Genomic DNA, 14244 nt, shown 5'->3' with positions numbered 1-14244 from the left:
GACATATCAAACATTTATTGTAAAAATAATGAATTTGCAATTCCCGTGAGAGTATGAGACGCAAATTGATTGGAAACTGGAGTATCTACTTCACTGGAACTACCATCGTTACAATTGCATTGCAAGAGAGCAGTCTCTCATGCTGAACTGCGAGGCAGTCCACATAAGTTAGAACTTAAAAGTCATTACATAGGTTCAGACATGTACAGTTGTACACTACACTACAAATGAGTACAGCTTGGACAACGGATAATTGTACAAGCTAAGGCATAAAGTAAAGAAAGGGTTGATCATAACTGAAGTGGAAACAAATGCATCTAGATGAACATTATTACATCACAACATTGGCCTGCAAATGTAAAGCAGTTGAGTTGTATGCTAACAAAGCATATACAACACCATGATCCATTAACAATAATTGCTCAAATTACATATTCTTGGAACTTTTTAGACAACTCTTTAATAAAATGGGTCATATTAATATTCAGTAAAGTTGAAAAATGTAACAATATAATCGGATACAAGGCAGGAGGAACGTAAAGCTTAATAAACATATATGGCAACCCACATGATGGTCTTTTCACTACATGAACAAATTTAAGAATAAAAGAACTGACCAGCCAAAAATAGTTAAGAATTGAACTGACTAGTGCTCTCAGGTTCCATCACAAGGGAAATGATGAAAACAAATTGGTTCTTTAGACCAAAGCAGGCATGTCCTTGAGCCAGGCATCGAGTGGCTTACCAATGGAGTAAACAATGAAACCAATTTTTCTAAGTTTCTCACTGTCAACGACGTTCCTACCATCAAAGACAAAAGCGGGTTTCTGCATGTTGTCGTATATCTTTTGGAAATCCAAAGATTTGAACTCATCCCACTCGGTCAGAATACACACAGCATGGGCATCCTTGGTGGCTGCATAGGCATCCCAAACGACACCTACTTGCTTCACGGTGGTGGGGCTCATTGGCTGGAGGTGAAGAGGATGGTCCCAGTCAAACTTCTTCATGGAAAGATCTCTTTGGATCTGATCCTCGGTGACTTGTGGATCATAGATGCTCAACAGAGCCTTGTCGCCTAGCAAACCCTTGCAAACGTCAATGGCTGGGGTTTCTCGGGTGTCACCTGTATCCTTCTTAAAAGCAAATCCAAGGATGGCAATCTTCTTGTTTGACACCGTGTTAAACATGGAGGCTACAACACGGTTTACAAATCGTGTCTTTTGGTAATCGTTGATCTTGATGACTTGTTTCCAGTATTCGGCTACTTCAGGGAGCCCATTGCACTCACAGATGTAAACCAAGTTCAAAATGTCCTTCTGGAAGCACGAACCGCCAAATCCCACACTGGAATTCAAGAACTTTGGACCAATTCTAGTATCCTTTCCAACTGCATATGCAACTTGACTAACATTTGCACCTGTTGCCTCGCACAGAGCAGACATGGCATTAACAGAAGAGATCCTCTGTGCCAAGAATGCGTTGGCGGCAAGTTTTGACAGTTCTGCTGACCATAAATTGGTTGTGATGATATTTGCTTCAGGGACCCAATGAGAATACACATCCTTCAATGTTTGAATTGCCTTCTGGCCTCCTGGGGTTTCCCGGCCACCAATGAGGACTCTGTCAGGCTTGAAAAGATCTTCAATTGCAGTTCCCTCAGCAAGGAACTCCGGGTTTGAAAGAATTTGGAAGTTGATTCCCTTGCTGTTGTGTGTCAGAATTTTTTCAATTGCCTCAGCTGTTTTCACAGGGACAGTTGATTTCTCAACAACAATTTTGTCTGATTTCGAAACATCAGCAATCATACGAGCAGCACTTTCCCAGTATGTGAGATCAGCAGCTTTACCAGCACCAAGACCACGTGTCTTTGTTGGGGTGTTGACCGAAACAAATACTATGTCAGCCTCACATACATGCTTCTCCACATCAGTGCTGAAGAAGAGGTTCTTGCCTCGACACTGCTTCACAACATCATCAAGGCCTGGTTCATAGATAGGGAGCTGGTCACTATTCCAGGCTGTGATGCGAGGTACAGAGATATCAACCACTGCCACTTCGATATCAGGGCACTTAAGTGCAATGACAGCCATGGTGGGACCACCAACATACCCAGCTCCAATGCAGCAGATCTTCACCATATTTTTGTGTTTCTATATACCAAGATTTAAACTTTTCAATAAGCATCAAGTCACATGGTACTTAAAAAGATCAACATAAATAAAAAAATTTATCCATGGGTGTATCAATAAGCTCAAAGATTAACTTTTGCTTAGTAAAATAGAAGAAAAGTAACTTCCAACTTGATTTATATATTCCATATCATAAAATGACTTTAGATCTCATATTGTATAAAAAAAAGGCATAATATACTTTTATCCGTAACACCAATGAATAACTTATAACCTCATGAAACTTTATGAATCAATAATCGAACACCCAGCTAAAAAACACATAAAAATCCTAAAATCTTGAATGGCAAAAGATCCATCAAGATTCGCACCCACGATGATCATCACACAACTAAAACGAGATGAAAGCCACTTACGACAACTATAATGATACATGTGGGAACAGTTTCAAATGAGAACCACGAAAATGTCAAAAACATCAAAATTACAAGTTAATTCACCCGTAATCAAGTATACTTGCGCGTAAAGTGATGGACATTCAAATGAGTACCAAAACACAGAGTTGAAATCGTTTTTAAAACACAAGTTATTCGATCTGTTCACATACAATTAGTCTAGACTGTTGACAAGTTACACTCTAACGCGTAAAATCGAGTAACAACATTGCTGCCTAACATAATACTAACATTTTCAGATCTATATAAAATGCAAACAAGTATACAAAATTGAGTAAATTTCTATGGTCACGTCAATTAAAACAGCACAGATCTAATCCGTACATCTTCGTAACGGACTCAGCTCATTTCAATATTAAATCCTAAATTTCGATATGCAGAAACTTAAGTAACTAAATGTTAATGGATCTGACACTAGTCTCTGATTATCATATAATAAACATATATATCAATTAATAACACACCTTAAAAATTAAATCACTATACAGATTAAAAATTACAGAAAAATATTTATATAGAAATAGAAATAAATAAATAAAACGATGATGAATCTGAAATGATGTTACCTGTTGTTAGATCCGTGATCGGAGGGTGTGAAAAATGTGAAAGATTATTTGTTATTTGTAATGAGAAACATAGAAAGCGGGAGGGGGGCACATGTTTATATATACTATTGTTAGGGAAGTACAGAATCTACCCTTTAGATTTTGATAAATGACATTTAAGTTCCCTCTAAAAGTAATACGTATGAACTTTCTATTGAATTGAAAACAATTGATGTGGACAGCTCAACGCGTCCACCTACACGCATTTGGCAAATGAAGGAAGAGGAGGAGGAGAGGGAGTGGTGAAGCTGTAAAACATCACTTTCTTTTTTTATTATTTTCCTTTTACAAAATATATGATTTGTCTAACATTTAGTACCCATAATAATAACTATTATTTAATGTAAATCTACAACACATATTAACTATCTACAACAAATATACATATTTTACTGTACAATTTATAACTGTGTAAAACATATATTGTTGTAAATTGCTAATAATTGTTGTAGATATATTATTCTCTTTTTTTCATATGTACCCACCTAAGATCCTATAGGTAAAGTTGATGTAATCTTGATCATTAGATTAAAATTAAAGGTTAAGATTCAAAAATGATTTTTGAATTTTAACTACTTGATTTTAATCTAATGGTCAAAATTATTAACTTTATCAATAAAGTTCATTTCAACTTTACAGGATCCTAATCCAATAGTCCTAGGCTATAGACTTATAGTAGTGATTACCGTCTACCGATTTTACTACGGATTAACTTTCTTTTCCATAAATAAGACTACAAAAAAAAAGAAAAACTATTCTATTTATTGTTCTAATCGGATTTATGTATTAAGTTCGATGGTAATATAACCATGTATGTAAAATGTGACGGTCTATTATTGCTAATGACATATCCTCGAATTTTGTACAACTCTAGTCTCTAGATTAGGACAAAAGGGTCCAAAAAATCTTAAAATTTTAAAATTATTTCTCATGTTTCGAGTATAAATATGGATTTACTAAAGTTATTCCAATTTAATAAGTCATTGAAAAAATATTAACCCTTAATTTTAATTTAATGTTTAAGATTTTGTAGATCCCATAACTTGATGGAAGAACTTGAGAGGATTTTATTTTTCAAATATAAGACATGGACGATTTTATTTTTTGTTTAACATGATAATTGTTAATACCTCCACATATTTATACTTTTATACTATTATATAATAGAAATAACACTCTTTCTCATTAAATGTTGAAATATAACCATGCGAATGTACGAAAGTGTCCTTCCTTTATTTCAATTCAAATGTATTCCTATTTAAACTATTTTCACATTCCCACTTCAATTGAATATCCACTTATATTGTTAATACATGTATTTTTTGTTAATGTTGGCTGATATTGAAGATACATTATCATCATGGTATCTCGCTTAATTAATTGTTCACTGATATTGTTTTTGGTAATCACGACATCAAACGCATTGTCAATGATATCCGTTGCAATGCGCGGTTACCATGCTAGTTAATGCTTACATTGGGAACAAAAAAGTAATTGATTGAATTACAAAACAATCCAAGCCTACAATTTTAGTAGTACTAGTAGTAGTACCTACTTGTTTTGTATTTCTAATCACGATCCGTACACGTACCAATTTATATTATCTATACCAATCGAAGTTCATAGACTTTATATTATTTCATTTAATAATAGCCATAACTTGTGAAAGCATTAGAGCAACACATAGGGCGCGTTTGGTTCACAGAATGTTTTGGGAATGAATGGAATCTTTCAAAGGAATTGGAATTTGAAGGAATGGAATTTGACAGAATGTTTTTGGTTTTTTGAAAATTCAAGTGATGGAAGGAATGAAATTCTTTCCTCCATCCCTAGTGAATGGACATTCCATCAAATGATGGAATGTTTACTGAGATTCCCTCTTCTTTGTGCAACCAAACGCACTAAGGAATGGAATTCAATTCCAATTCCATCAAATTCTGTGAACCAAACGCGACCATAGGTTCTCTCACTTACAGTTTTTGTACAACAACGAACTTAAGTACTTAACATTACCAACATCTTGCTATCTCCTTGACGGAGCTAACCAGGGTCGGAACTACTCTATAGTTTGGGGTAGTTTGGGTTACCTGTTCAATCAGCTTATGAAGTGTATTTTTTATTTCATTTCAATTTTTTATTATTATTAAGGATTGTGCGTTCTCTTAATAATAACTTGAGCCTTTTTCATTAATTTGTTTATCATTTGTAATGAGTTCATATTTTATTTCAAAGTATTCTTAGAGATTATGTTTATTGAAATCTAGACGTAAGATATTCAATAAAAGCTAACTTAGAAACCAAGATTCAAAATTGTTAGGAGGGGTCCAATAGCAGCATATAATTGAGTTCGAGTAAAATGCAAGCCTCGCTTCTCCAACCAATCATACATACTTTTGTATACGAGCAATAATATCCGCGCAATGCGGCAGTGAGATAGAGGTTGATAGGTCATAGGTGGTGATAAGTCATAGAGTGTGATAACCAAATGCCTTAGTTGTACGGACTCTATACTCGGATTTAAAAATTCGTCAAAAGTATCTCGAATGACATCTCTAATCAAAAAACATGAAATTTTAAGAACACCCATACAATTTTTATAATTTATCGATATACGGTTTTTGAGATAAAAGATTTTAAATAAGTTAGAGAAATAAAGTGATTTACGAAGGAGAGAAAAAAAATGAGCTTTTGAGATTTGAGGAGAGGGGAAAAATAAGTGGTTGAGACTTAAGGATATTATAGATATATTAAATAGAAATGTTTAAATTAGTGAATTTTAAAGGAGGGTAATTTAAGTAGTTCAAATCATTTTTTGAGATTTTAAAAAATGACAAAATGATTTATAAGATAGTATAGATATAGAAGTATAAATATAGCAAAATTATATTTCTTCATTTCTTTGGATTTTTCACGAATAATAAAGAGGAACGTGAGAATATATTCGGTTCTTTCATACTACATTTCTATGGAACTATGAGAAAAGAGCGAAATACCAACACCGCCTAATTTCTATATTGAATTAATGATTAGAGTTTAATTTTATGAACGCAAAGTTTAGGAGTAACAACGTATAAAAGTCAATATGTAAGATATTATTAAGCGGAACAATTTATGAAATAGTTTTACACCATCCGTATGGTCTGTCTTAAGACGATAATTGAAAAGATTTACCATTACATGCCAAAGTTTTGAATCAACCGTTCGATGTTTTTATCACATAATTTTTTTTATGCAACATACAGTCATACATGTATAAAGTCAACTAATCATATTTACAACATCTAATATGATGTAACATGGGAGGCCCGGAGACCGGGACACAATTTTGAGGGGACACAAAAATGTTAAAAATTTCTATGTATATTAGATATGTATGTAAAAGTATAATATATTATATTATATAGATATAAATATATTTGAAACAAGTTAATGTAACCATTGCATATAGAATATTATTGAGTTTTCCAGTCACGATTGCATTTGTTGAAAGAAGTTTTTCGAAGTTGAAATTATTGAAATCTTATTTACGATCAACAATGTCCTAAGAAAGAGTTAGTGGATTGACGATGATAGCTATTAATAATGAATCTTAAAGAGTATAGACTGCGAAAAGCTAATTAACTAATTTGCTATGAAGAATGTTAGACGAGCTTCTTGAATCATTGGTTATATGTATTTCTAATACTATCAAACTGTTATTGTTATAACGTCTAAATTATAATAACAAATTTTGCTTATGTAATTGGATTCCTAGGAGTTTTTTTCCGGATCGTACTAGACACTTGCATTCTCAGGGCCGCCACTGTGATATAAGAATATATATCCTTTCCCACTACTTATTTATCAAAATATTTTGGAAAATAATATACTTTTCTAACAAATGAGTTTAACAATTTTTCTAAAAAATGGATTACATTGCAATTGTAATTCATTAAATGTTTATTTCAATTTCATATGTTGATTTTACCAAATATCATAATTAAATTGTTAAATTAATTATGAGGCTAATTTTGTCGAATGATATATATTTACAGTTGTGGATCGAATTTCACAACGGATGGTTTAGACTAATGTTGTTTTAATCGGTTTCAAACTAGAGAAGTCTTTCACTCAATACCTAATAGAAAAAAAAACTCTCTTATATTCTGTCCAAAACACGAAAAAAAAAAACTTACATGACAATATACTAAAAGAAGAAACTTATCCTACAAAACTCAGATTTAGGTCTTCCTAAATTAAAGCTCCCACGGAAAGACTTTCTCACCACTTGCTATTAACCCGTAGTTGTCAAATGATATATCACTTTTCTAATTACTATAATCTAGTCTTGCATAAAAAATTTCTTGAATAAAAAAAAACAAAAAGTGTTGACATACTATGATGGAAAATTGGAAATTGGAGTGTAGCACATGGGTTTGAACATCACTGTTGTCCTGTTGGAATTGTTCAACAATTATTGAGGGGCGTTTTGGTTAATATTGTATTGTCAGGGGTGGTAAATGAATAGTATAATATTCTTCGAGTTTGTCGGTGATGATGGAATTGAATCACTGATCGCTTTTTCTTGTAAGGGTACAATCGAATATACCTTTCATAAAACGTGATTATGTTTTAAAAGTTTTGACAAGAATATACTCGATGTAAATATCAACATTTTATTTTTTGTTTTAAAATTTTAGCTATATCACATACTCAGTACTACTATGTGATAAGTATATTATGTTACATTATAAATAATTAGAAAAATCTAAGTGAAATTTGGAACTCTAGCATCCGTTTTTCTATTTTAGATCTTCCACATCAAACTACCATTGAAAAAACAAATTCTCAATATTTTATCTACAAGGTTGTTATAGAAATAAATTTCTATTAAAAAAATTGTTACAAGATTATGAAGTTTATAAATATAATTCAACATCAATTTTTTAAAAGTGTTTTGACGAGTTTAAAATCCTTAAGTTATCACGTGCATAGTAGTCGACTCCTAACTTTTGACTCGACTCGAAAACTTGATATTGTGACTCATTAATCGGAATGTGACTCGACTCGTAATAGTTAGAACATTTTTAAGTACCACATAATATAGTATAGTTCTATATATAACGTCTTTAAAAGCAAAATATAAGTTCATTATCTTAATAAATTTATCAAAATACTACATATTTAATAGTTTTGAGACATAAACTTATAAATTATTTCCAAATTCGAATAACACACAAAATAATGTAGCAAATTAAGTATAATATATAATATATATTCATAGTATCAAACTACAATAAGTATAAGTTTGCGACTCGTGACTCGGTCCAAGTTCACACAACGACTTGTAAGAGTCTGGACAAAAACGAGTCGACTCATTTTTGGTGCAAATCGACTCGACTCGTAAGAGTTTAACAACTATGATCACGTGTGAGCAATAATATTATCACATACATAGATAAAAATTGGTAGTGTACATTAACTAACCAAATTTCTATACATGTTAAATATAAAGAAATTTAAATATAGTATTAATAATCATTTTTTCTTTCATCACAATAAAAATGATAAACATAATATCATGGACTATATATCACAACTTATTACATATATAAATGATTGCATATTTCATATAATCATTTTCTAAATTCAAATATTATAATCGATATATAACTTTTGATGTATGTGATATAAATGGCCCAAAGGGTTGTGTTATGCTTATCTTAACTTAAAAATTTTTAAGTAATTATACTTACAGGTCTACACTATTAAATTTTATAAATGTTATAAGATAATTACATTTCCATAGGTGTAGTCTTGAAATCAATTAGTACTCACTAATTTAGCGTTATATAAATTGCTAGTATGTACAGGGTAGTATATAACTATCCACCATTATTTGCTAGTATCCAAGAATGGGCTAAATCAAACCCAATAAAAACTGGCACGGCCCATCATCGCAAAACCCGCAATCTAATCCGAAAGCATCCAACAAAAATACCAAAATTAAGGAATCAAAACTAGCCGTTATAAAGACCGCCCCCTCTTCAAACGTTCATGTTTTTCTTATATTCTTTTCCATCATTCATTCATTAATATCATCATTATTATTATAATTCTTTCTTCACAAAACCAATAATTTCTCAAATTCACAATGGAATCTAAACGACATAACTCGATGTCGAAATCGAAGATGTTACAGAAACAAAAACACCCAGAAAATGCAAACCCTAACTTAACTAGTCCTAACCGAAAACCTTCCACATCCAAAATTCAGAAACTTTGCACAGTTTCTTCACCTAACAAAATCCGAGACCGAAAATTCGTGGTGGCCAAGAAGAATTCCAAGCTTGAAAACCCAAAACCCGAAAACTTGAAATCTGTTAATTGTAAGTGTAAAGAAAGTAAAAGTAAATCGGGTTCTAAAAAGTGTTTGTGTGTTGCTTATGATACTCTCAGGACTTCTCAAGACGATTTTTCGAATACTGAAAAAAATGAGGCTAATTCGGGAATAACAGAAAATTCAGATGCAAAATTGGGGGAAATCGAAAAAGTGAGTGAAGTTGTGAAAAGAAGAAGGGAGAAATTGATGGAAGTGGCAAGGGAAAGTATACCTGTAAATGGGTGTGGTAGAGTTATGCATTTGGTCAAAGCTTTTGAGAATGCTTTGACTTTACCCAAGTCGAAAATGGAAGATGAGGAAGAGAATGAGGGAGGTGAAGATGAGACGGTAAAGATTCCGGTTTGGGAATTGCCCGGATTGAGACCTAGAGCTCCTGTGACTGAATTCTCTTCTCCTGAGCTTTTACTCACTCGGGAAAGCTTGGGATTGGATTCGGGTGGTGGGTCTGGTTCTTCGGGCAGTGGTGGAAGGTTTGTGATCTTAAAGTTTCGATTTTTAATGTTTATTTGTTTTTTGTTTAGATGTGTTTTGAACTTTTGATGGATTGTTTTTGTTTGGTTTGTTTGTGGTGTTTAGTAATTCGAAAAGGGATTCTGGTGGTGGGAGCCGTAGCAGACGGAATGTATGTTTTCTTTCTTTGAATGTTTTTGTTTTTTTGCAAAGTTTTGTTTAGTTTGGTTGTGAAATTGAGTTTTGATATTGGTTTTGTAGAGTTCTGAATCGTCGTCGACTTTTGGTGGTAGCCGAGGGAAGAGAAGAACAATTAAGGCTACTCCTCAACAACCCTTCAAGCTCAAAACCGAGGTTAATGTTTCTGATCATTACTGACTATTTATGTTAACATACATATCTCAGATATTCTTTTATTAGCATTCATCCCGTGTAGCATTCCAAGACCAGAAGTACACGAAATAAGCTTGAGTTCATAAAGAACTCACTTGTTCGATACAAATCTATAACCATTATGACGATAATCTGCCTAATAGAATGCCACTGAACACTATAGCTCCAAATCCACTTGTTTGATACAAATCTATAGCCAAACAGAAACACCCAAGTTAGGATAGTGTCAGAGTGCGTATTATACTGCATACTGATTATATTGTAATTATGTACAGCAAAGAGGAAAATCCAAACAAGAAGAGTTCATAAAGAAAGTACAGGACATGATGATTGAGCAGGAAAAGCAGAGGATTCGTGTTGCACAAGGTCTCCCATGGACAACTGATGAGCCACAGGTGAGCTTATTTTATTCACAAAGTCATTTGTCAGAGCTTTTTAGTCATACTTATAGAAGTAAATTAGTATTCAAATTTGTATCATTGTGAGGAGTTTTAAAGTTTTAAACGACCGTGGTTTTGAGTAATTGCAGTGTTTGGCAAAACCACCTGTTAAAGAAAAGACTATGCCAGTTGATTTGGTGCTACATAGCGACATGAGGGCTGTAGAGCGTGCTGAGTTTGATCAACAGATGCAAGAAAAGCTATCCTTTATCGAGCAACTCAAACAGGAAAGAGAAAGGCAACAAAAGGTTGTAAAATGGCATACATATGTTGTTTATAACAGTTCATACACTGTGACTGGTTATTGAATTTTTTCTTGCTCTTGTTTTGCAGTTAGCAGAAGAGGAAGAACTAAGGAGGTTGAGGAAGGAGCTTGTGCCAAAGGCTCAACCTATGCCCTATTTTGACAGGCCTTTCATCCCCAAAAGGTATCTTATTGTAGCCGTTGATCGCACCTTTATTTTAACCAAAACATCACATGACACATGAATCAATAGATGCATATTCGGACAAACTGTGAATCTGTAGACACAAAAGGAACCATAACACTTTGCATTACTTTGTATTTACAATATAAAGTTAAATACGACGGTAGTTGATCATGTATGAAATTGCAGGTCAGAAAAGCAACCTACTTTGCCCAAAGAACCAAGGTTTCATAACCCTCAGCAGCAGAAGACGTCTGGCGGTCACTAAGGGGATCACTTCTTACTTAACTTTAGGTGTATATGATGCAATTAACCTGGTTGCAGTTTTTGGAAAAAAGATGTCAATTATGGTACTTATGTTTGTTAAGTTCTTTCTTGAACTTATTTTTTCTATTTGTTTATTGGATTGGATTGGTATGGAAATGTGGGGGGTTCTTGTTGAGTTTGAATATAGAGTAATAAGTAATTGTAATTCTTGGACCGGTCTTTGGTTATTAAACCTGTAAAAATCTTGGAAGTATTGAAAATTGACATGTTTGTCTTGATTCGCAGCAGAATGGTTAACTTATTGAGTTTTTCAATATTTCGAGCAGAAAGATGTTTAACTTCATGTTTGAACAGAATAGATGAATTCTAAGCTACATCTTAATCCAAACAAAAGTACATAAGAAGCAGTTTTCTATTTTGATTAGAGTAAGTTCCATAAGGTCTACAACTGATAGAATAGAAATCACAAAAAGGTTACTTCCTCTTCATGTGAAATCATAAAAAATATAATCGAATACAACAACCAGCGCCAAAACCAACACCTAATGAGGAACATCTTCATGTAAAAATTTTCAGAACTAGCGCCTCCTTTGACGCTTTCCACTCTTCTGATCACTTTCACTCTTGCGCTTACTTTCAATAGAGCTTGATTTTTTTGATCCTAAACTGGAAGAATCAGAATTCTTTGACTGATCAGAAGCAGGTTTCTGTTGCACAATAAGGCTCTGCTGATCACTTCCACTCTTGCGCTTACTTTCAATAGAGCTTAATTTTTTTAATCTTAAACGGGAAGAATCAGATTTCTTTGACTGATCAAAAGCAGGTTTCTGATCACTTTCACTCTTGCGCTTACTTTCAATAGAACTTGATTTCTTTGATCCTAAACCGGAAGAATCAGAATTCTTTGACTGATCAGAAACAGCCTTTTGTTGCTTGATAGCGCGAGGCATCTCCAGATACTTTCTCAAATTCTCTGTGATCCCACCAAGCCCAATACACGTAAAAAAGTTGATTGAATACCGTGTGTTCTTAGGATCATCTCGTGGGAAAATAGATTCAAAATCTGCTTGCTTTGTCGGGTCACTGAGACGCTTGTTCAATTGAGAGATACCAAGACGTCTAGCCAACTCCTTGAAGAGAATCTTGATGAAAATTCGCGAAAAAAAAGTCGTGGCCTCCTCAGTCAGCCGAATGTAAGCCAAAACATGCCAAGGTAAAGCATCTTTGGCAAGCAGATGAGCGAAAAACCTGGCCACATTCCAAATCTTGGTTGTCTCAAGCCGATCGATCTTAGAGTAGTACTGAACAAAACATGTCCCAAAGTTTTTTTGATAAACTTTTTTAATCTTGCAAAACTGTTGGCCCAGACGACCATAGTAATCAAGATAAATCTTTTCTTGACTGCAGCACTCTAATAACATAATGCAGACTTCCATCTCTTGTCCTGGCTCCAGTTTGATCTTCCGAAGCTTTGGACCAGTTTCGTCATCATCAAGACTAGACATAATTGTCGAATATATGTTTTTTCGTAGATTTACTAAGTTGGCCATGCCTGCCCTTTTTTTTTGTATTAAAAAGATTGATTGATTCGATATTTCGATGGGTTTGAGTTTGGGTTTTTTTTGGATGATATGAATGGGTTGTTCGACACCCCACTCTCTCAATATATAAGAATCCTAGTTGCTCGCATTATAACCGACCTACAACAAGTTTCCTTAACTTTGATGTCCAACCGATTAACCGAGTTACCTTATATAAAGATGGGAAAATGATTTATGATGTTAACATTATCTTTGTTGGATGATGTTGCTCTCACAAAATAATGTTAATATCATCCAAGTTATCCCCTATAAAGATTTATTAATTTATTTCCTTATAACTATATAATTCTATATCTTTCCTTACAATATATTTAACTAGCTAATCAACCCGGGCTGTTTAATTAAAATTTTAAAACAAAATAATATAAAAATGTATGTAATTTGTGTTGAATAACTTGATATGGAGATGGTGAATTAACTTATGCAATGATTAGTAAAACTAAGAATAACTATTGCATTAACATAAAATAAGAAAGCATTTCATAATGTTAAAATTTCTAGCATATCTGTTTTTACATTGACAAATGCGCATACATACAACAATTATCTCGATACATGACTTACGGAGAATGACAACAATATATTCTTTACTATATTAAGATACGACACTATCTTTTCCTAATTTTACCACCCCAAATGCTAGTCACCTAAATAGAAAAAAGGGAGGAAAATATATTAGCATCATGAGGCACAACACTTTGAATTTCTTCAATTGGCAAATGAAAAAATTTGTTGTTCATCTTCCTTTTAGTTTTGGACTTTTTCAGGGTAATAATAAATGTGAGATGGTTAAATCATTTGTGTATCTAGCATATTCCGCTACATAAAAGAAAATAAAATGCTAGCATTAGAAGTAGATATAGGCAGGTTGTGACCTTGAGTAACCGGTAAAAACCTATCCATGTTGAAAAAAGGAAATTGGTTAAGTACGGGTTAAAACATTCAAATTATTGGATTGGGTTCACCACACTCTTTTTTAAGTATTCTTTACAGCTTCTCTATAAACAAAAATTTATTTACTATGTAAAAGAAATACTGTTACAATGATAGTCTAAATGTTTTTAAGAAGATTATTACATGGTTGTTCCCCA

At 33.1% G+C, this 14244-nt stretch overlaps 3 protein-coding genes across 3 annotated transcripts; 1 reads left to right on the top strand and 2 right to left on the bottom strand.

Annotated features, from left to right (window-relative positions):
* Window positions 1-458: 458 nt before the first annotated feature.
* Window positions 459-3213, bottom strand: LOC122603501 (UDP-glucose 6-dehydrogenase 3-like). Its single transcript, XM_043776217.1, has 2 exons — window positions 3154-3213; window positions 459-2153 (listed from the first exon to the last, which is right to left on the bottom strand). The coding sequence occupies exon 2, from the start codon at window positions 2139-2141 to the stop codon at window positions 699-701; it is 1443 nt and encodes a 480-aa protein (XP_043632152.1). The 5' UTR covers window positions 2142-2153; window positions 3154-3213; the 3' UTR covers window positions 459-698.
* Window positions 3214-9289: 6076 nt separating this feature from the next.
* On the top strand, window positions 9290-11838 carry LOC122605893. The gene is made up of 7 exons (XM_043778850.1): window positions 9290-10044; window positions 10151-10196; window positions 10286-10378; window positions 10693-10812; window positions 10947-11105; window positions 11191-11285; window positions 11475-11838. The coding sequence occupies exons 1-7, from the start codon at window positions 9326-9328 to the stop codon at window positions 11551-11553; spliced, it is 1311 nt and encodes a 436-aa protein (XP_043634785.1). The 5' UTR covers window positions 9290-9325; the 3' UTR covers window positions 11554-11838.
* A 292-nt stretch (window positions 11839-12130) lies between these two features.
* LOC122604731 (pre-mRNA-splicing factor CWC22 homolog) lies at window positions 12131-13057 on the bottom strand. The gene has a single exon (XM_043777600.1). The coding sequence runs from the start codon at window positions 13055-13057 to the stop codon at window positions 12131-12133; it is 927 nt and encodes a 308-aa protein (XP_043633535.1).
* Window positions 13058-14244: the final 1187 nt, after the last annotated feature.

The sequence above is a fragment of the Erigeron canadensis genome, chromosome 6 (assembly GCF_010389155.1).
Source record: "Erigeron canadensis isolate Cc75 chromosome 6, C_canadensis_v1, whole genome shotgun sequence".
NCBI lineage: Eukaryota > Viridiplantae > Streptophyta > Magnoliopsida > Asterales > Asteraceae > Erigeron > Erigeron canadensis.
This window is presented reverse-complemented; position numbering and strand designations above follow the sequence as displayed.